This window comes from Tachypleus tridentatus, chromosome 13, assembly GCF_004210375.1.
Source record: "Tachypleus tridentatus isolate NWPU-2018 chromosome 13, ASM421037v1, whole genome shotgun sequence".
Lineage (NCBI taxonomy): Eukaryota > Metazoa > Arthropoda > Merostomata > Xiphosura > Limulidae > Tachypleus > Tachypleus tridentatus.
Genome location: NC_134837.1, coordinates 169,456,254 through 169,480,562, shown reverse-complemented (window position 1 = coordinate 169,480,562; position 24,309 = coordinate 169,456,254). Strand labels below are relative to the sequence as shown.

The window sequence follows — 24,309 nt, the reverse complement described above, 5'->3', positions numbered from 1 at the left end:
TAACCAGTGTGATGCGCTAAGAGATAGTGTATATTATTGGTTTGCTGTAGTTGGTATACTGTAAACCGCGGAAGCTATAATTGTGATAAACATTTATTAATTTCAGATATTTGACCAGCAGTGTTCATAAATTTCGAATGTTACAAAACATTGACTTCAGCTCATTCATACCTGTACATTAACACTTTTACGAAAATGTTGTATAATTTCAGTGGTGGAATAATTCAGCTTGTGGTTCGTAAATTTAAAAGAACGCAAAGCTAGCAGCCCCCTGTTCAATGAAATGTTCCTACACCCACTAGAAATTAACTCACTTATCGTGGACCCTCGATGAGACATCAAGAAGTTCCATACCAGAAAAAAAGACTCAATCTTACTTGTAAGTTTGTTAAACTTTTGTACATAGATCATTATTTGTAATAACCATTATTGTAAATTGTGTTATTATTGCCGTATTAAAATGTTTTTGTATTAAAAAAGTAAACTGTGTGTGACAATCTTGTTGGCAAGTATCATAAATTGGATATATATCGACATTTATTTAACATAAAAATCTAAATTATCATTTAACTCAGTTTCAGGCTATTTGAAATTCTAATATTTAACAGTACCCACATACTGTTTTATGGTATTGTGTAGCTGGTGACTGTGAGTAAACAGTTTAGGTACGCATACACTGTACTACCATAATACGACTTTGAGTAAACATTTTATGTACATGTACACAGGACCACTGTACTGTGTAGCTGTTGACTGTGAGATAAATAGTAAGTGATATAATGTACCATTTAAACTCAGATTATACCTAAAACTGCTGTTGTTACCATAGTATTTAAGTACATATTTACTGTATTTCAAATGAAATTAACTTCAAATAAAACAACAGCGGTATGTCTCCGGATTTACAACGCTAAAATCAGGGGTTCGATTCCCCTCGGTGGGCTGAGCAGATAGCCCTTTGTGGCTTTGCTATATGAAAAACACACAAACACACTCAAATAAAACAAACGTTTTTCTTGATTCCTGTATTGTTAAAAATTAAGATTAGACTGCAACCCTGTCAACTAAACAAACTACAGCCTATAATATTTAAAATAACCAGTCTGTAGATGTCCTGTACGAAACAATCAGCTTGTATTGAACAATCGGATAGAAATATCTGGCCGGTGTTGTCCCTTTTTTTAATTTTTATTTTGAAAAATTAATTCTATTTTGAATCAAAATAGTTGACATGCCTATGTCTGAATGTTTCTTTAATTTTAGTTTAGACAGAGTTTCAAGGTTAAACTAAAACTGAAAATATCGAATATTAACAATATAACAATAAAATGTTCCACTTTTGTAAGAGAAAGAGCCCAATATGCTTGTACCTAAATGTAACTTACGGAACACACATCATCTTAGAACTTTTACTTTGCTCTTTCTTTTCTTTTTTGCATTATGACAAGACTAAACACATCGTAAGTTATTTTAGAGTATCTTATAATAGGTTTCTGAATCTTTTAAAAATATAATAATATAAAATATCTTTATAATATCCCAAAAGTGCCTGTAGAGAAATGACGATCCACGCTTATTACATTCCAAAATAAAATGTGTTTAAAGATCAACCTACAACCCTTCTGTTGACTAAATATAAACAATTTTATTTATTCAGAAAAACGGGCATGACCTTACATTTCACTGTTGTTGAAAAGTAAGTTATGAGTTCAAGTGAAGCTTGACGTAAAATATACTATCTTCATACTGATTAATATAAGGCTCTAGTTCCCTTTTCTGTAGCATCTTGCTTTTCTAATTGCCATACAATTTTCATCTTTAAAATAAGTATTATGCAAATATATATACTATATTTTCATAACCATTGAGCTAGTATGTGGATATACAATAAGTTTAATATATTCACCTTATAAACTTGGAAGAACTATCTTTTAAAATATGTGAATTCAGCAACACCTTTTCGATATTCTAAAGAGTCAATTAGATTATCAAAACATCCAGATTTTTGCTTATCTTCAAGTGGGTACTCTGGCTTGCGAATCTTTTCAACGTAACGCTCAATTGATTGTCTTGAACTTTTATTTTAAACATTCAAGTCAGAGAAACTAGGTTTTTTAATTGGGTAACGTTCAGGATGGAGCGAATGCATATCTCTAAAACAGCTTTGGTCACGGTGGTATCCTTGACCAATAGAACAAGCTGAAGATGATGGGTGGTTATCTTCATTTCGGGCCTGCAAGTGGTATTTATTATTGGAAAAGTCACAATAGGAATCAAAACCTCCAGGAACAGAATTGGAATGGTGATTTTTTACTACATTTGACACCAGAGATGTGTATCTCTGCTCATTATTCCTTAATAAAGGCAAAGCTGCATTTCTTTGTCTGTGGACTAATCGTAGTTCGGGTTTCATTTCACTTTTACTTAACAACATGGAATGTTCTGCACTTTGGGGTATATGGTAAGAAAATGGCGTGGTGATGTCAAATTCGTCTTGTAAAGCATTCTTATATTTTTTAAAGGGACACGCTACCTGGCTTGGCTTTGTTTTGTCCAAGGAGCCTATAGGTTTTTGAAACCTGTTGTACCAGTCATCCGTAGAAGTTTCCTGAGCAACACTGTTCTTTAAAGGTGTGGGTAATATGGCTTGGGACGCCATGGAAGTTGAATGAGATGAACATGATTGTTGTTTTAAATGTCGTAGTGGGATTCCTTCTTTACAGTGCAGTATATCCAGTTCATTATCTTCTGATGGCCAAACGTCTTCATCTGAACTTGTACATGGATCGATCCCTCTGTTCTCTAGAAGAAACGTCTTTGTGGGTATTGAAAGGCTAAGTGCTTTGTGAATTTCCCTCGATTTCCCACTGGAATCCGACTCTCTTGTTTGTCCTTTTGTCATTAGATCATTTTTTAATCTCTGGTTTATTCCAACCACGTGAGAATTTGTGCTTCGTCTTTCCTCGATCCCCTGTAGCTTACCCTGCTTCCTTGACACCGTATCGTAATCTTTTGGGGGGAGTAAAATAGGACAAGTGTTACGACTGTTTAATTTTTCACGCAATTCGGCTGCTACAGAATCAAACAGACTAGCGGTATTTTCTCTGCTCCTACCAAGCACATCGCGATCCGAGCTGAAGAAGTCATCACTTTGGTCGGAATCATCGGTCCTTGTACTGTGGCCGTCAGAGCTCAGTTTTCTACGAGGGAAAATAATACCCCTGGCTTTCAAGTACGTTTCATTCTCTCCCAACATTTTCTGGTTTTCCATCCTGTCTATTAGAAATGTGATTTGGTTTCTTAGCGTCGTGGCCGTTTCGATGCTATCACATCTATAGGCGTACAAATGGATTAAACACTTCATCAGTGCATTGTCTATTACAAGAATAACACACACGACATCATCGTGTGGAGTCGATTCTTGAGTCACACTTGCAATGGCTTGCCTAGGAATAAAAAGCTTTTTCGATCCAGTCTTTTCTCCGTTATTTTTCCTTGAAACGTTCTGTATAATCTTAAGACCTTTGTTGCTAACCTGGAGAGTTACTTTCACTGGCTCCAGTTCCCGTTCCTTCTCCAGAAGTTCGCTAAGGACGGGACGAATGTCCTGTCCCCCATTCAATCCTTTGCTCTCCTTAGCTCCTAGAAACCACACATAGTACGATTGTTTGCTTACGTCTTTCTTTTTTTCTCCACCAAAAGCCATAACGCTAAAACCAAAAGATGCTAACACACAGCCACTGTGTAGGAATCTTTTCACAAAACCACCAAACAAGAATATGTTTAAAGCTTACCGCTACAGCGTGGTCAATCACATATAATTAACCGGAGATACTCTTATTCCTCAAGAGTGATACTGTACTTTAGGTACAACTGACCATTGAGCTTGGCAACACTGCAAAATAAGCCCAACCTATTATCATCTACTGAGCATACGTAGCTAAAAGTTCGTGCTCACTTAACTACGGGCGTCCAATCACAACGCTCCATATAAAAATCTTAACGAGTAAGCCTTCTCTCCTAGTGGTTGTTCTCTCTCTCTAGGAATCTTCTATAGGGAGGAGAAAAATCGCGTTAACGTGGTTCTTTTCGGTATTCTTTAACTGAGGTTTTTTGCTCTAACGCCGGTGTCACGGTGTCTGTCTAACGCAGTATCGGATTGTGTTAAGGACGTTATGTGGTTTATTCGACAAACGTTATTTGGTGTTATCAAAATAAGCAGTGCATTCTCCTCGAAACACAGATAAAAATATATAAGTAGCATTCAGGCACATAGTACTTACTTTATATATCTTTATGTCTTTATTTTGCTCAATTGGATAGCTTCTGAAGTGATTAGAACTACTGATCTATTTAAATTATTCTAGTAATATTCTTAGATAGTTTAATTTACGAGTTTACGCAGCTCGCTGAGCTAAGCCTGCCATAAAAGTTTCACATATTGTTAAATGAAAATTTGTTTGGGGACTTCTCGACACACTTTAATCCGATTGTAACAAACAAATCCTTTAACATCTGTACAAACTTTAAATGGTGTTTTTTTTATAAATGATGTTGCAAATATTGCCGAATACCGAGCAAAAATACCAGCTATTATACTCTTCATAACTTCATAACTCTTCATAAAATGCATCTCCTTAGCATTTCGTCCAAAGGCAACCAAAGATTGCCATACATTTGAGATAATAACCATTAAACTATTTTAAATCGTCCATACTTTAACCAGGCCTGTTATTTCTTTAACTATTTGTCTAAATACAATCCGTAATTTTGGAAAAGAAAGTTAAGATAGAATATACTAGATCAATTAAAAATCAACTAACCTTCACTTAGTCACTTCTCAATTGTTCAAATTCAGTCAAAATTTAGAGAGAAGAATTTCAAACAAAAACCACAAGACCCTTTTAAAATCACTCAAACTTTAAACAGGGTTTACCTCCCTAAATGTTCGTCCAGAATTTGGTAAAAAGGCAATTTGGCGTAATTCTTTCAAAAACTCGATACATAAACTAAACCGGACTGATAGATTTAAATTTTAAAAGATCTATATATATATATATAGTGAAATATATGTTCTGAATAGAAACGTTTGCTACCATAATACATTCATGATATTAATATTATAAATAAAATGGTATTCATATAAGAAAAAATACAACCTTCCTGTTCACACCTTAAAATTATTGAGAATTATAATGTTTTAAATCGAAATATAAACACTTGTAAGTACATATTCTACACTATTCATTTTGTAAATAAAAGCGTTACATTTTCTAACTTATGATATCCTACTCTAGGCTATGTCAAAGTTTTACAAAACTCGCTGACATTCATACATTTTAGCGAGATGTGCATTACAAGCTGAAATGCGCATGTGTGTGTGTGTGTGTGTGTAGCTTAGTATCCGGTCCTGTGTGACTAACCATAATAGACCTATGACATTATACGCTAACATGCAAGCATGCAGAATAAAAAATAAAGACTGAACTAACATATGGTGGATGTGTTTTTGAAATGTATAATACACTTAGGATGATGAGATTTGCATCTAGGTATTTAAGTGTGAAATGCTGAGTATTTGGTAGTATTGAAGATAAGGGAACACGAAACCGTTAACCCACTGTAATAATTCGAGGCATCCTTTCCAAAATGTGCGGAGCGCTCTTAAGCAGCACATACAATACACGTGTACAAAAATTAAAAAAAAAACATATGATTGTTTCTTTTTCTTCGTTTATGTTGTTGACTTTTGCGTAAACCTACATGAGGTCCAACTGCACTTGTTAACCCTAACTTTGAAGTGATAAACAAGAAGTAGCTAATCAACATCACTCACCGGCAACTTTTGAACTACACTTGTTACACTGAATAGCGGAATTTGGCTGTCACACTTCTAACTTGTAAGTGCAGACCGTAGTTTATTGTGCTTTGTTAAGCAGTAATGGGGCCCGAACCACAGAACCTGATTTGTTTTGTATTTGAATTTCGCACAAAGCTACTCGAGGGCTATCTGCGCTAGCCGTCCTTAATTCAGCAGTGTAAGGCTAGAGGGAAGGCAGATAGTCATCACCACCCACCGTCAACTCTTGGGCTACTCTTTTACCAACGAATAGTGGGATTGACCGTCACATTATAACGCCCCCACTGCTGAAAGGGTGAGCATGTTTGGCGCGACGGGGATTCGAACCCGCGACCCTCAGATTACGAGTCGCACGCCTTAACCCACCTGACCATGCCGGACCCACAGAACCTGAGAATTATAGTCCTGCTTCCCCATCCACTGGTTCAGAAGTAAGAGTAACGGTTTCTAATGCTAAAACGCGAATTTCAATACACGCAAAGGACAGAGCGCAGATAAAATATTATGTAGCTTTGTGTTTACTAATAAACAAACAAAGAAACCCACAAACTTATTATAAATTATAATTACGTGTGTTAACTTACAAGCAACAATCAAAACAGCGTTTTCAAACAATATTAATACAAAAACTCAGTAACAGTTTCCTTAAAACACGAAATTACTTTATGTAAAACTTTATGTGTAGTTTGAAAATTATTAGAGAGAGACTTTATGGTTTTCAAAACAAACTGAAGATGTAAACTCGTGTTTTGTACCGATGAGTCAACGCTAAGTTTAAGGACTTTCAATGCTAAAATTCGAGGTTCAATTCCCGATGGTGGACAAAGTACAGATAGTCTAATATGTAGTAGTTCTTGCGCTAAAACAAACAAATTCCGGCGGGTGTTAAGCCTATTATAGGCTATTAATTAGTAACACTAATTACGATTAAATTCGATATCAGCTGATTCTTATCATACGTGTTAGGCTCATTATAAAGTGTTAAAGTCACATATTTTCAAGTTTGCTAGAAGCTGGTTTTTACTGTGAGTGTTAGGCCCATTATAAAGTGTTAAGGTCACTTTTAAGTTCGCCGTCAACAGAATTACACGTCCACATTATTTGTGAAATCTAGTTGTTGGCGATGGTTTGAACCTCTTACTTTAGTCGTTAATTAATTACACATGTATTAGACGATCTCATACAACAAATGACTAATTACAGTGAATCGATAAGCAAATATATTGATTATAACCTCTATCAGAACTTACTATTAAAGTCACAATGGTAAAAACGATTTTTTATCATGAATAGTTATCACTAGCAAAGAATTACAAGGGCTATCTGGACAATCACCTGGTAAACACCACTCACAACTAATTATAATTATGTGCCATCTCTCCATACTTATTTGTTCCCCGGTCAATTATTTAGAGTACCTAAATAATTTTACTAAATTTTATGGGTAGACATAAAATAAATTCAAATTATAAATTTCAACAATTAGATTAATCTTGACTTTCTTATCATGAAATACACAATTTCTGAAAGTGATGATTAGTGAGACCTGCATAAATAATATTTTGTATTATTCTAAACCACATGGCACCTATAATCTGTTATATTTAGTTCCGACGAGGTATTTTGAGCAATATAAGAGCTCTTCATGGCCACAAATACAAAACTATTTTGTAAAAAGAATTTTTTTTCGAGTACTATTATTAATGTTGTCTTAGAAATCTGAAAATAAATGTTCAAAGGGTCTATTTACTCCAATCATAATGTTAAAAATTAGTAATAGTAGGGCCTATAAGTATCATAATCCTCTATCTATTTAAAAATACAATGTCTGCTGGCAAACATATTCTGAACACAAATGGAAAACGCCCAAAAGGATTACGTCTTGTAGCTAAGTTGAAATCTCGGACGGGTTAGACTTGCACAAGCAACTCTTAAGTGCTCTGGTAGGCCTAAGAAAATTAATAAACACCGCTGTGTGTAGAAAGTTGTTCCTACTGCCTGTGGACATTAACTAAAGGTAGCTATTAATTCATATCAAGGTATTGGCAGGACCTGTGTTTGTGTTTTCTTATAGCAAAGCTACATCGGGCTATCCCCACCGAGGGGAATCGAACCCCTAATTGTAGCGTTGTAAATCCGTAGACATACCGTTGTACTAGCGGGGGACTGGCAGGATCTACCAATTCAAAATACCTAAACATCTGCAAAAACGAAATAAAGGCTGCTTTTACCATTACCTTGTCTTAAAATTTCTACTGAATACGATACGTAATGGCTTATGGGAACCGTGAAATATTTTAGGGTGTTAATGCTATGTTTTGACTATTAGGTTGTACTAAATACTGAAAATGCCAGTGCTGTTAATAAAGCAAATAGTTTGGAAACTACTATCAAACTTGCTAAATAATTATTTGACTGATATATTCATATATTGTTCTTTTATATACTAAATTCATTACTATTATCACATACATTACGATGGTTAGGGTTACCAGAAATCACAGTATTCAGCTGATTCCAACATCAACTTTAAATATGATAAAACATTACATTCAATACAATATTGTGTTTGATATATAAGTCATCAAACACAGAATTAACATATTACTTTGTACAACAAGGCTTCCTACAATTAAGCATTTAAAATGCAACGATAACGCCGTAATGCAAGGGTTAGGAAAGGAAGTCCTGGAACGATACCTTTCAATCTATCTTTCGTTAAAAGTTGTTCAAAACTAGTTTACTTTTTCTTCCATTCTTAAAGCCTTGGTCAAACGAAAGCTTATCGAATTATAATAATACTCTGTCGAATTATTTGACAAATAATCATATTTATATGAATTACATTAAGTAAATCTTCTCTCAATGAAGATAATTTTTAGTTTGTTCGTTTTTTAATTTCGCGCAAAACTACACAAGGGCTACCTGCGCTAGCCGTTCCTAATTTAGCAGTGTAAGACTAGAAGGAAGGCAACTAGTTATCACACCCACTGCCAACTCTTGGGCTACTCTTTTACCAACAAACAGTGAGATGGATCGTAACCTTATAATGCCCCTACGGCTGAAAGGGGGAGCATGTTTGGAGTGACGGTGATTCAAACTCGCCACCATCAGATGGCAAGTCGAGTGCCCTAACCACCTGGCATTGCGGTAGCCATCACTTTTGGTGTCATCTGACTTATAGGGATGATAAAGCATTTAGTCGTACGACAATGAGAGAATGTATAACTGAAAGCGTTGTAAAAAAGATCTGTTCGAGGAAATAATATATTTTAATGTAAGGATGGAACAGCTCCTGATATTAATAACACTAGGAAATGCTGGACAGTTTCTAGCAGCTTTCAACCGTGACTTAAATTTCCTGTTCCAATTAACTGGACAGAGTAGAATACACAGAGAGTGCAGTGGCTTCAAAATTGCACAGTAATTACGAGTTTGCGGAGAAGCAGAAATTTTCTTGTCTTCACGGTAAAACTCTCACATCTTCTTGATCTAGGCACACAAGCAGTTTTATAATTTATTGAATTAATGAACTCATTTGCATGTCAAGCTAACGTCCTGTACAACAATAGAAAATACATGTAATATAAGAAAGTAGGTGCCTGTACAGAAATCAGTAACTCACATCGGTTCTTAACATGCTATTCATAATTCATTCATTCTTCGAATTTGGTTTGTTTTGATTTGTTTGAAATTAAACACAAAGCTACACAACAGGCTATCTGTGCTCTGCCTACAACGTCTATTGAAACCCGGTTTCTTGCGATGTGAGTCCGCAGACATGCCGCTGTGCCACTGGAGGGCTCTTTGAATTCCCTTGGGTACCACATAAATGCAGCTGATTCTCGGATGTTAGTAGTGTTACGAAATTAAATATAAAACTTCTCATATTTATAAGTTGAATTTTTTTTTGGTAAATATATGATGGGCCCGGCATGGTCAAGCGTGTTAAAGCGTTTGACTTGTAATCCGAGGGTCGCGGGTTCGAATCCCAGTCGCACCAAACATGCCCGCCCTTTCAGCCGTGGAGGCGTCATCACCACCCATTGCCAACTTTTGGGCTACTCTTTTACCAACGAATAGTGGGATTGACAGTCACATTATAACGCCCCCACGGCTAAAAGGGGCGAGCATGTTTGGTGTGACTGGGATTCGAACCCGCGACCCTCAGATTACGACTCGAGTTCCTTAACCAGTTGGTCATACTAAGCCTATACGTTTATTGGTGCTTTGAAAGTTGCGCTACGCGAATCTCTGTAGTTTATGTATTAGTGCAAAAAGTACATGATCGTAAATACACACACACGTATATAACTAAACATGTATACATGTAACACATGGATTCCACTGTCCTGAACTGTTTCAGTAAAACACATATTTTCGTATTCTGAAATATTGTACATTTTGTGCGAAATATTCAACAGGATATTGAATGGAATCTAAACGAAATATGCATTTAATATAATTCAGAAAATACATCACGTGCTCTACGTTTATCTTGAATAAGTGTGTGTGAGTGTGTTTTCTTATAGCAAAGCCACATCTACCGAGGGTCTTGAATAAGTTCTTTGTAAATCTTGCCCAAGTATGGTCTTAAAATATTTCTAATCTAGAGCTTTCAGTCTTTTTTTCATCATATTTAGAAGGTGTCGCTCTCAATTACCCAACCATGTATTCGTATACAACGAACTATTTTATAGTAACTTCTTTTTATTGTTATATTAGAAGATAAAGTTTATTGGGTAGCATACAAAATAAATTTCAATAATTCGTTTCAAATTGTGTTAAACTTTTTTCTTAAAATTTGTCAAGAAAATAAGATAATTAACCTGAAGAGTAAATGAACAAAACGATTTTTGCAGAATTATGTGTACAGTTTGTACGTTAACATGGAATTTAGCGCGAAGAAACATCTTAATAATATATTCACGTACACGTTATAAAAACAGCACCATCTCTCTCAATATAATAGTGATACCATAAAATAAATATATATCTTCCTAAATTTAAATTTTTACTACTAAATCAGAAGATGGCGTTTTTCCAACGTGAAACTGTACATTATATATATTTATCGATTTGTCTTTAATTCAAAATGCATGTTTCCTGCAATTGGTGGTGTGTCTACTGACGAGTTACCTTATTTCAGATTAAAAACGAAGAATAAATATTTATAATTAATATTAAGCAAAGGATAAGCATACGAGGTGAAGACTTAGCCTGTATAAAGATACAACCTATGTTTGTCGTGTCTCATCCGACCAAAAGAGTTCTGACAATGTGCGAAAAACTTCTTCGGCACTGGGTGTGGCGGATATAGTGTAGTTTACAAACGTATCGTTCTATGACTGTTGGGCACAGAACCATATCTGTAGGAGTAACCTTGAAAATCAAGTTACTACGGCTCGAACACGTAAGCCTCATTTTTTCATAGCCGCAAAACGTGAGGATATGATGAGAAATAATCGGTAGTTAAATATAAAGCTATTAATATTAGAGAGATTGAATACTGGGATAGTTGAAGTTGTATACCATGTCTTCACATATGTGATGATAAATTGCATAAAAGTGTGAAATGGTTGCAGTTATCGCTGAATCGGAAAACCACCACATCAACAAAACCCAAGTGAAGAATCATCTTTAACGTAACTTGGTTTCATCGCAACTTCAATCAAATAGTACTTATAAAGCATTATCGCATCCTATACATAACTTACTTTATCTTTAATATATTCTCTTTTGAGCTCAACAGTATTTGCTGGTCGCAGAGAAGTATGAACTATTTCCAAGCGTTTTTGGTGTCTGTTTTTTTTTACTGTCTGTGTATTGGTATTTTTATGGCAGAGTTACTGAGTCTATCTACTGTCATCGATAATTTTGAGCTACTGACCAAATGGAATGTGGCCAGTCAGCAGCACTGTACCAAAAATTGACTCTCACACTTATAATGCACCGTTGTTGGTGTACATTGTGTAACGTTTGGCTTAAGGACAAACAAACTAAACAAATCTATAGTAGAGCCAATCAGCACTCACATTGTTTTTTTCCTCAGATAAATGATTCAAACATTTTCATGACAACGCCCACGCATCTTGATATGATAACAGATTGACATAAAGAACAGTTGTTGAGTGCCTTTAATATTATAACAATTGTTATGGTTTTATATCTTTTATAAGTTGACAAAACATGACTACTGCTATACTTGTTATAAGATATTAGTGGTAGGCCTATTACATTTTTAAACGCTACGTTCTTTATCTAGTCTCTCTGGGATTTTCAAGAACTAAAAGAGTGTATAATAATAATAAAATTCCGATATTACTGGCGGCACGTTTCACTCAGTCCAGATCCCTTCAGACCGGCTGGGATACAACAAATACGGTCATGGCCAGAACACGAACTACTTGTTACAATAACAACGGTTTTTATGGTGTATATTTCTTTTACAAATCGGCGAAGCATGATTACAATTATACATGTCACAAAATATTATACACTTTTCTAATTCTTGAAAATTCTTGAGGGCTAGATCAATAATTAATGTTTTAAAATGTAATAGGTCTACTACTAAAGTCTTATGACAAATAAGGTTAAAGTTTTGAAAAACAAACTGTTAAATTATACTTTTGTAAATAAAAACGTGAGCACAAATGTACAGTCCTAACATTTAAAGTTAAAATAGAAAATAGTGGAGAATATATCGGTTTATATATGAATATGGTATTCAATTTCCTTTTAGGTGGCGTGGCGTGGCCAGGTGGGTAGGGCGGTAGACTTGCAATCTGAAAGTCGCGAGTTTTACTCCCCATCACACCAAACATGCTCGCCTTTGAACCCGTGGGGGCGTTATAATGTAACGGTCCATCCCACTATTTGTTGGTAAAAGAGTAGCCCAAGAGTTGGCGGTGGGTGGTGATGACTAACTGCCTTCCCTCTAGACTTACACTGTTAAATTAGGGATGGCTAGCGCAGATAGCCCTTGTGTAGCTTTGCGCGAAATTCAAAACAAACAAACAAACAACACTTGTAGATATAAACTGGTATAATGAAATTTGTTTATATGTTTTTACTCTTCTGATATGCGCCCTATAGGACTCCTGTAACTGTTCATAAATCTAAAAAAAAAGGTAATTTCAGCCAAAAACTTAATAATAAGATGAAATATCCTAAAGAAATGAACATGTACTAAGTTTCTTGCCTCTAGACTGACATATTCACATAATGTTATATGTGACTGATTAGAATGTTTAATATGCCTAGTTTTATTATATTCATTACTTTTATTGTGATGTTAATACTACTTCTTTAAAAGATTGCATTGCATTGTTAGCATAGTTTAGGGATTTAAGACTAACTAAATCTTCCAAAGTTGCCCAAACTTCGTGAAGATACGATTGGGTTTACGGTCAAGAATTTCGTTAACAGTGAGAGTACCTAACTTAATGAAACATTGCATTATAATCTTTACGAATATGAACACAAAAAATATACTTAATTAACTATACTCGTACCAAGATAGTTTTTTTAACTTTGTTCTGGGTAAGTAATTTATCCTGATTGAAAGTTAATATTATTCACCAACATTCATTACCTATCGAATTAGTAACCTGCTTGACTGACGCTGATATAGCTAGTTTTGACGTACCAGATTGGTATCAGTGGCCCATCACTTACATATTTTAAAATATAGACCTCTATAGTGCTACATTTATTAAAGAAAAGCAGATTTAAGCTGTAGTCTCAATAACGTATAAAAACCAATATCGTGTTAAATATCTCTTTAACAAAAAGGGTGAGGGGCATGAAGAAGGAATCCGTGAAATTGTTGTTAATCATATTGGTCACTGAAGGAAGAAATTGTGAATAGTAGGAAATATGATTGTATTTATATCACAAATTATTTAAAGACGAATTGTTATTTTCAGTCGGTCTTTGAACCTTTTCCATTTCTTATTAATGCTGTTTTTATGAAATTTGTAATAACAACAAATTTTACTTTAGTTACAACAGTCACAATTAAGAAAAAGAGAGAGAAAGAAAACATAAGTCATGAGCTGAAAGTATTTGTTTAAAGGCTCTTTTATCAAAGAGATTAGAGTATATATACGATAATTAGCTTTTATAATAATTCACTTTGAAAAATAATATAGTATCATGCCAATCATCTTGCTTGAATCTCTCCTATTTAATGGTTCGCATAACAAGTCGAAGAAATGGATTCTTAATTGTATTTTTCGTGAGTCATTCAAGGTATTAAAGGTTTCATTATGTATTTTAATTAAACTTAAGCTAGATAAAGCTTCGTAATATTATTAGTTTACTAACTTAGATAGGAAAATTGACCAACTGAACCGATGAACTGACGAGTATCATATAGGAGTTACACAAAACAACTATTATGCTTTGTACGGAAACGAAAGTCATCATCTGATTATTCTTAGGCATAAGGTTGCCTTTATATGTCACGTGTTGTACTGATAAAACTGTACATCATTAAATCAGTGTTTTAGGTTCTGTGGATCGCGGCAACAAACTTAAATTTCACACAGGGAAAAAAAAAAAAGCAAGTTGGAGTCAATACAACATTTTCCAATATGCTGACTGTTACGGACATCAGTGTTGACGGAACAGATCAAATTAATTCTCAGGCTGGAGTACAAGGTCATCGTCAGGTAAATAATGTTTTTAATAACGTGTGTACTTTAACATACTGCAATCACAGCTATCTATCTTTTCTGTAAGAATATGCCAGCGAAATTAAAACTAAATTGAAACTTGTTTTAAAAGAATTTTTGCGCTTAAAGGAGTAACTTAAATCATGTTTTAATGAAATACAAGAATGCAAGTTGGTGATTTTACATGGTGGAAATATAGCAGTTTTATTACAAGAAAGTAACCTTGTTTCGGAAGTTGGTTCCTTGATAGCTCCTAGTTCAGAGTTTGGTGTGTTTTAAACTTCGCTTAAAGCGATTGACCTTCACATTATAATACCTCCCTACCTGAGAGGGCGAGCATGTTTGGTGTGACGGTGATTCGAACACGCAACCCTCATATTCCGAGTCGAGCGGCCCTAACCATATGGCCATGCCGGACCCGGTCTTTATATCCGTTTGTTTGACGTTAACACAAAGCTACATAATTAGCTATCTGTTTTCTGTCCACCATTGGCATTCGTTTCAGCACTGACATCTCTATATCATTTTACATTTTATAAAATGTTCATTAATTGTTTTGTGACATTTTTTCCTCCACTGAAAGTTAGTGTCTTCTATAACTGTATGTAATAAAATTTAATATTATGATTTTTTTTTGACTCCTTAATTTTATACATAACACATGGGCTAGCTCCCTAAGAACACCAATTGTATATTGTAGGAAACATTGACTATTCTACGCGTTAAAGTCATCTAATGCTCATCCATTATTGGCTGGTAATTCCTAATTTCACCCTGTACTTAAACTGTACCATCCTTCTATAAAGAAGCTAACTCCAAGGGGTAATGGTAACATTGTTTATACTAGAACTAAACTTCTTGTTTACCTAATACCTTGTTCCCAAGTGCTCTTATGTTGTACTGAAGCTATTGCGAAAATTTCACTTTTGTTTTTTGTTTGGCTAGCGTGGGAAAAGAAAAATAAACACTTTGGCTCTTTAGCTAGTTTTCAGTTCTCCACATTAGCACCAATAATTTTGGAATTCCTATTAGCTGTGAAATACTCTATAATGGAAATTAAGTGCTTAAATAAGGTTATAATTCAACTTCAGTGGTTATTTGTAAGCACCATAGAGTGAGAGATTGAATGTGGCGGCCATTTGCTTCTCAACCCTTCAATACATACTAAGCATTATTACTCGGTGATATATATATATGTATGATATTAACACCCACATACATCTCAAGCATAGAAATAAAAATGATCGAGTTCGTATGTACAGAGTTACTAAGTTACCTACTTTCTTGTACGTGTACCTGTGACCCAAGATGTTTGAATGTTGTAAATCACTATGGAAGTCAAATCAAATCTTCGATCAAAATAAATAACAAAAGACGATTATTTAAGTTTTGGGATATAAATTTGTTTTTCTCGGGGTTGTTAGCTTAATAGATTTATAACTGAGATCCTCTATAAATTACAACTCAAGAATCCTGATAACCAGAGTACTTTCGAAAGGAAGACATTTTACTTTCTGAACATAATATTTCATTTTACTGCGTGAATCTGAATAATTATGCTTCTTTTGTAATATTTTTATCGAACATAATGTTGGAACAACAGTGACATTGAACAGCATACTTGTCTTTTAATGTTTTAGTTACATAGCCAGTTAGGAGTAAATGGACTTGCACGATTCACCCTTATTAATTAGAATAGCATTAATACCTGGTTAGATTTATGAAATATATCATTTAGGTTTCCACAGTTACGAACTTGGCTTCAAACACCGTGAAAGTACGCGAATGGGGTTGTTCAACGATCACCAATTTCGTCAATTAGAAGGTGTGTACACCCCATGACTAAGAAGAGGGATCATTGACCTGTTTGAGGAATATTTTGAAGGTAAATGTGTACACTAAAGGAATAATAGAGGAGGTAGAGTGGGTGCCTCGACCTTCAGATCCAAAGATGGACTGCTGTGGATATGTATTTTAATAAGTACATACTTTCCACGTTGGATGCACGACATTCCATCACTCATTACACGTAACAACGAACACAGATCATTGTGAAAAGTTATGGAAGACGTTTCATGAGTTCATGGAACCTACGTTTTATGGCCACGGTAAATACACATTAGTTTCAGCCGTTTGGCTTCAATACAATTTTGCCAACATTTCAAACTACCGGTGTGCGCGCTAGTGTTTGTTGTTACAGCAAAGCCACATCTGTCTATCTGCTGTGTCCACCGAGGAGAATCGAAACCCTTATTTTAGCGTTGTAAATCCGAAAGCTTGCCGCTGTCCCACTGGGGGACTTAGATTACTGATGCTTTGATTTTGCTAAAATCAAATAATTTCTTATTATGATTTATTTAACCAACAGTAAAGACTTATTGAATTAACTTATAATTGGTGTTTTCTCAACACTAGTTGTGTTGCTTTTCCTCTTGACTAAACAGTAAGTAGTATTATAAGTTTTTGAACTAGGGCTCCGGCATGACAAGGTGGTTAGGGCTCTTAACTCGCAATCTGAGGGTCGTTATAATGTCACAGTCAATCACACTATTCGTTAGTGAAAGAGTAGTCCAAGAGCTGGTGGTAAGTTATGATGACTAGCTGCCTTTCCTCTGGTCTTATGCTGCTAAGTTAGGAACAGCTAACGCAGATAACCTTTGTGTAGCTTTGCGCGAAACTTCAAACAAACAATATTTGACGTCATACCAAAGCGAATTTAATTCAGAAGTCAAATTCTTCATATTGTGTTTAAAATATTGTTTTAATTCATGGTTTATTAGGTTGCCTTAATTTGATAAATTATTTACGCATATGAAACAGTAATGTCTAGCATAATTAAAAATTGTGTAGAAAATGCATACACAAATATTTTATTCTTATAAATTACGTCACTTCCTCTAATATAATTGATTGCTTGAGGAAAACTTTGGCGCTCTGAGAAAATGTCCTTATAATAATTGTCATTACTTCTCCAGGGCTACATGGGCAGTTTAATCAAATACATCACGTGTAAAGATACGTTTTAGCGCTCTTTTCCAAGACGAGTTTACTGTCATGCGTTAGGATTTTGAATGGCTCAGTAACTATGTTAAACGTTTCATAGTCTTATAAACAAAACAATTACATTCTTATTTCCCACAAACCGTGCAAGGAGTGAGATATTTCATTTTATTGAGATATATGAATTTTTAACTACCACAACATCTTCGTCCTAGTTCAAACTTTTGGGAGATGACCTTATATAAGAGTCATTCGTTGCATGCTTTCTCCTACTTAAGGTAAAAGGTCTTGCTACAAGTCAATTTCAGTATTTTATACTATTCTTTTAGAGACGAAAAGGTTAGAAAATTGTTAGAATACTTCGTGTTTTAAAACACGCAGTCATAAACACCATTGGAAATAAATGAATTACTATTAAGGTTCTATATTCTCCACGTGTCCACTCGTCTTAATTTCCTTTTAAAGCCATTCAACAATTATATAGCTTATATTGCTAAATTATGCTTTCTTTATGATACAGAGTGAGCAAATCCTAAAATATACAATATTAGATTCCTTGATGTTATTTACTTACATTGTGTCTAAATAATATATGTACGTTTGTTTAGAAATAAGCACAAAACTATACAGTGGGCTATCTGTTCTCTGCCCACCACGGGTATCGAAACCAGATTTTTAGCGGGGTGAGTCCGCAGACATATCGCTGTGCCCCTAGGGGATATGATATATGTAAACAACAAATTAATGTCTATGATGAATAGTAATTTGAAGCTAGGTGAGCTGTCCTTAAAAAATTGAACACGTAGTTTTATAAAGGTTTGACGTAGATATAAAGTTTTGGGGTTTGAATTTTGCGCATGGCTACATGAGGCTTATCTGCGCTAACTGGATTACTTTTTTTTACCAACAAATGGTGGGATTGACCGTCACAATATAACGCCCCCACAGCTGAAAGGGCATGTTTGATGGGACGGGAATTTGAATCCACGACTCTCGGATAAGGAGTCGAGCGCTCTAGCCACTTGGCCTGGTATAAAGTTAACGAATCCCTCCATTTCAAAATAGGAACATGGTGATATTCTAACATAAAAAGATGTACTAGTTAAAACGTTTAAAGAAAACAACCTTTACCCTCTAAGTGAATATATACAGGGTGCTCAAAAAGTCACTATGCACTTATATATTTTTTAACAAACATGTTTCAATATAAAATACAGGAGGTAAATATGAATAACAATTATAAACAATGTTGAAAGTGGCCCCCGTTGGCATCCTTTCCGAAGACCCTGTGTGTGTATATATATATATATATATATATATATATGAAAAATCTTATTTAAGCCAACGTTTCGCCTTTACGGCTTTATCAGGGTTGTCTACATTAATCCTAATGAAACCACAAAAGCTTAAACATTGGCTTAAATAAAAAATGTATATATATATATATATATGTTTGATCATAAGTGTAATTTTTTTAAAACTTTTTATCAAGATGTCAAAATCCTACAAATGTCTACAAATTATGTAAAGCACGTCGTTTCTATATGTATTTTCAAAGTTTATTGTGATATACAAAAATTGATAACTTTTACAGCATAATACATGGATTGAAAGAAACAAAGATTGATAGATATACATAGATTATGTTAAACAAATGTATGATTTATGAACAATATGAGACAAAAATGTACAATTACACAATTTGCATATGAATAAAAGTAACAGATTTGTGGTAAGTGTCTGCCACATTTTGTTTACTGTTATACTTCAACCATTCCACCAATTCATATCCTAAACTACAGGAAGTAGAAGGAGCTTATGTTCTAACTGAGGCAGTCAACCAAAGGCAATAACCTGTTTTATCAGCTACATATTGAGATTATACACTGATATCCATTAATCACATGAGTATAACCTATTGTTTTTATGTTTCGTGTTTGCTTTCTTTACGATTTTCCTTTCCATTATATGGCACCTACTATGTAAGTAGACTAATTCACAGGAAATTAGACCTATTATGGAATAATAATAATAATAATCAGCATTTATGAAATAATTTACACATACAGTATTATACATTGGTCAACCATTAACATAATTCCTCTGACATAAGGTGATTATAACAAGTCTTTGACCTTCTTTCGAGGACTTTATAAACAAAGTAGGTTTTTACATTTAGCTAGTTGTTTGGGACATAAATTTTAAAAAAATAAAATAAAGTGTTGCAGCCTTTAAGTTGTTTCTGACATTGTTATAACCGCGTTCCCCAGTAGATCAATACCAAACTACAGGAGTCACAATGCTAAAGTCCAAAGTTCGATTGTCTGTGGTGGTCAGAGTACAGATTGCCCATTGCACAACCAACAACAAAACCTTTATAACTGCTCTGCAGTAATTAACATGGCTACATAACTATATTTTACCTGACAGTTATGGTAGTAATGATTAACACCAAAGACCAAACGAAACAATATAACCGTTACTTGAAAATGATTCCCCATAGCAGATACAGGAGGAAGAATTATGAAGAAAAATAAAGATTAGTCAGTATAAGCGAATAAGAGAATATGGCATTTCAGTGCAGGTAAACACCAAATGACATACAACTCGTTGTAGTGCTTGAAATAGGATCCACTAAAAAAACAATTAATTATAGTGTCTAAAATACAGACCAATAAAATAATAAATATTAGATAACGTCATTGATACGAAAGCCAACTTAAAAAAACAGAGATGTTACACAAACGTGATAAAGTCGTCTGAGTCTTTCATCTGTGGAATATTAAGAATGTTAAGTCAAAAAAAACTTTTTAAAGAAGAGTGAAAGGCACACAGTGTAGTAGAATATCAACAGACGAAAATAGGATAAAGTTAATTAAATTGTGATTGAATAGTTATATATATATATGTATATCACTAAATGTTAATTCTTGTCTGTGTTAGGGATAATACAAATGCTATCCTTATCTTGCTTGTATTGTTTTTGAAGGATTGATATTAGCCATTCTTACATTACTTCCTTTTTGATTTTTTTTCTTTGCATGTTTGCTTACTATTGTTTTTTACTTCAATGTTTCAATAGACACAGGAAGGTCTTACTTATAACCAAATCCTAAATACAGTGAGGTTCCAACTGTAATATTTATTGTTTATCTATTATTGGCTGGAAATACCTGTTTCACCATGTGCTTGTAAAAGGTTTCTAAACGAACAACAAATTTCTTTCAGAAAACTAGCTTCAAGGGATAATAACATATTTGACACTAGAATTAGTAGTAGTTGTTTTTTTAATTATAAAAGCAGATACAATTTTGAAACTATGTAGCCTTAATAAATTTGGTTGACACTATTGTTTTGGTTTTTGAATCATCAGCTAATAAAAGAAGAAGAAAAGAAGAACAAGGAATTCAAACTTTATGCAATGATATTTAAAGATATACCCAGAACTTGTGACTCAGTTATTACATAGATATTGTTAGAAACAGCATACTGCATCGTATTGTAAATTTTTCCCTGTGGGAAGATATTCAAAATAATATTTGGATGAACAATCCGAGCCATCCCTAAAGGAGCAGTGCTGCCACCTATCCGATATTAGCTACTCCAGCCTTTCACGAGAAGTTATCAGAAGCTTGTTTGTACCGAAATTTAAAATACAAGATTATTTCGTTTATGACCGAAAATATCATCAACAGTGATTGTACTCAACTGAGGAAATAATTTATTTTAATCTTTATCAGTAATAAAATAGGGAGAATATAATTAATTAGCCATGATTACAACCAAGTTGGTTTTACTTTCATTTTTATTCTGAATAAGTAATTTACTCTGATTGGAAATTAATATTAATCGTTCATGTAGACGGCTGCTTATAGATTGAATAACATTTCTTAATTTGCTGTGATGAGTGATATTAAATATTACATATAATTATAGGCTATAATTTATCTTAAATATATCAGAAAAGATGCCAATAACTTTTAGTCACTAAAGCTCTAAATTGGGAATCAATGTACAGTCTGATATTACCTACATTCGTTATCAGCTCAATATGGTATTTATTATATAAAAGAAAGTCTTAAGTCCTGTAATTAATCTCCTAAAGCTCAATACATTGTTTACCTGTTAATTGACTCACCGCATATTTATAACTTTATAACACATAACAAACGAGTTTGATGCCGGTGAAAAAGCTTACACAAAATATGCTTCACTTGATAACATTCTTCCTTAGACTTATTTTATGTATTTCTTAGCACAGACTTTTGTTTATAGCATTCCGTCCTAAGAAAGCACATATTCCATTAACCATGACAGGTTTAAAGGTAGTTTCCAAAATAAAATGAATTACGTAAAACTGTAGTTGACAAAAAAGTGCTATTTATTTTATTTGTATATCACAGTCTAATCACTTATATTAGGACAAACATGGCTTAATATTTAACGTGTCGGTTTCTGAATTCTAGATCTATGGTTCGCGTTCCGCTGTTGCAAAATCATGCTCCACAATTTGGGGCCTTGAATGCGTTTTAAGAGCAACGGTGCTATTTCAATATTTTATTGTAGTAGACCAAGTGTTGGAAAGGGGTGCTGCTGACTAGCTGTCGTCTCTCTAGTCTATAAGCTCAACATTAGTGACGGCTAGCTCAGATAGACCAGTGTGTAGCTTTGCGCTTAATACTAAATAAACAAACAAAGGGAAACTGAAAATTATTTTGTGACAATTAAAATTTCAGTAACATATACAAATTAAGTATTTACCCAATACAAAAATATAACGTTGAAGACGCAAATATCTGTATTAGCACTTAGTTCTCTAACTTTATCATAACGGTTTGCTTGTTTGAAGTTAAACGCAAAGCGTAACAGGAGCCTATATTCTAACGAGGTCAGACGTGGGTTTGAAGCTATAACTTCTCATTATATATATATATATATATATATATGTGTGTGTGAGTGTGTTTTTGTGTGAATGAGTGAATAACTAAGAGAAGGAAACAAAACAATAATAACCGAGGACACATAGCTAGTTACAGCCATTATAATAAAAACTAACATGGATTAATTATCGTACTTGTTTTTAAACATATGCTTATGTATACTATGTTATTATCTATCGAAATCTCACTTGTAGTAATATAAATGTAGAAAAACGGCATTCCATAGCGATATTGCCTGCCCTTTATTGGCTCGGCAGTAAGCCTGTGTATTTACAATGGTATAAGTCAAGTTTCCATACCTGTTGTGAAAAGAGAACAAATAGTATCACATACATTTATATATAGTGAATAGCTTTCTGTGACACAGTTTTGGAAAGAAATTAAAAATATATCCTAAGGCAATAGATAAAACAGTTGGTACAAAAATATTGCGATACAGTACTTTAAGTGATATAAGTAGGTATCAGACCACTTCAATACAGAAACAACAAAAATTATATGAAACAATTAAATAGATAATTTCAACTCGTTTGTTGAATTTCGAACACAAAACTTTCAATGTTCTGCTAACCAGAGATATTTTTGGGAAGGAGAGAGGATTCAAGATTACGAGTCAAACGCCCGAACCACCCGGCCATGCAGACAATATCAGTATGGCGGTATTCAATAATTTCCACAAGATGGCGCCACGACATTACATAAATATTACAGTTCGATTTTTTTAAATAAAAAAAAAACAAAACGGGGAGTCCCAGCTGAGAACGCGAGCTAGCGAGACGTGTGATTTTCACTCTCCTGACACATAATGTTTTCGCAGACAGGACACTCCAGACCAGTATCGCCTATAATCTTCGATGAACTACTCCCAACCTTCTCTCCGAAACTAATAATCTCCTTCATCGTCAAATACAAGCCAGGCGTTAAGATCAACCCAGCCAAGACCAGAATCCTTCGCCGTTGCGGTTTTTCTTCATCCCTGCACTACACCTGATCAATCCTATCTGTGCGAACCCTGGAACGCCAACATTAAAATCAGTTGTTCCCCCACTAACCTCTTTTCTGTGTTTCTCAGGGAGGTCGACCCTTTCATCCAACCAGAAGATTTTCAACATACTCTAGTAAATCTAACAAAACTGTACAGAATACACTCAAGAACTACAGGCCAGTCCACTCATTTAATCAAAGTCGTGACTTCTTCAAAAGACATCGCCGACTACATTCTCAATAATGGTTGTTCCTTTCATCTATTCCATGTTAAAGCAAAACATCCATACCGCCGAGGATCGGCATGGCTAGGTGGTTAAGGCACTGGACTCGTAATCCGAGGGTCGCGGGTTCAAATCCTTGTCATGCCAAACATGGTCGCCCTTTCAGCCGTGGGGGTGTTATAATGTGGGTGGTGATGACCAGCTGCCTTCCCTCCAATCTTACACTGTTAAATTTGGACGGCTAGCGTAGATAGCCCTTATGTGGCTTTGCGCGAAATTTAAAACAAACCAAACCATATCGCCGATCAACCAAAACTCTATCACCAGAAACAATACAAAATTTCAACCTTCTATATAAAGCCAACTCCCTATCTCCAACTAATAACGATCTACCGCCAAGTCTCCTTACTCTCATCCAACAAATTCACGCAGACAACCACAGTAAATATAATCTCCCAGAAGACTCAAAATTCATCCCCGCGGCTCACAAGGTGTGACGCCTTTACCTCAACTGACAGCTTACATCTAACATTCCAGGAAACCCAGACAATAATCGTCAGGAAAAACTGTGCGATTCAAACAGACAACGGCACCAAAAGACTTACCCTTTCCACCTCAAGAGT

At 34.5% G+C, this 24,309-nt stretch overlaps 1 protein-coding gene and 1 long non-coding RNA gene across 2 annotated transcripts; one reads left to right on the top strand and one right to left on the bottom strand.

Moving 5' to 3' along the window:
- Positions 1 to 1,633: 1,633 nt before the first annotated feature.
- LOC143238079 (uncharacterized) lies at positions 1,634 to 3,885 on the bottom strand. Its single transcript, XM_076478015.1, has one exon. It carries the CDS (start codon positions 3,704 to 3,706, stop codon positions 2,084 to 2,086), a length of 1,623 nt encoding a protein of 540 aa, XP_076334130.1. The 5' UTR covers positions 3,707 to 3,885; the 3' UTR covers positions 1,634 to 2,083.
- A 7,090-nt stretch (positions 3,886 to 10,975) lies between these two features.
- On the top strand, positions 10,976 to 21,371 carry LOC143236009 (uncharacterized). Its single transcript, XR_013019420.1, has 2 exons — positions 10,976 to 14,535; positions 20,912 to 21,371. It is a non-coding gene; the product is annotated as an uncharacterized LOC143236009 (long non-coding RNA).
- The last annotated feature ends 2,938 nt before the right edge of the window (positions 21,372 to 24,309 follow it).

Coding starts and splice junctions, on each gene's coding strand:
- LOC143238079 (XM_076478015.1), bottom strand. CDS start 3,706: ATGGCTTTTGGTGGAGAAAAAAAGAAAGACGTAAGCAAACAATCGTAC.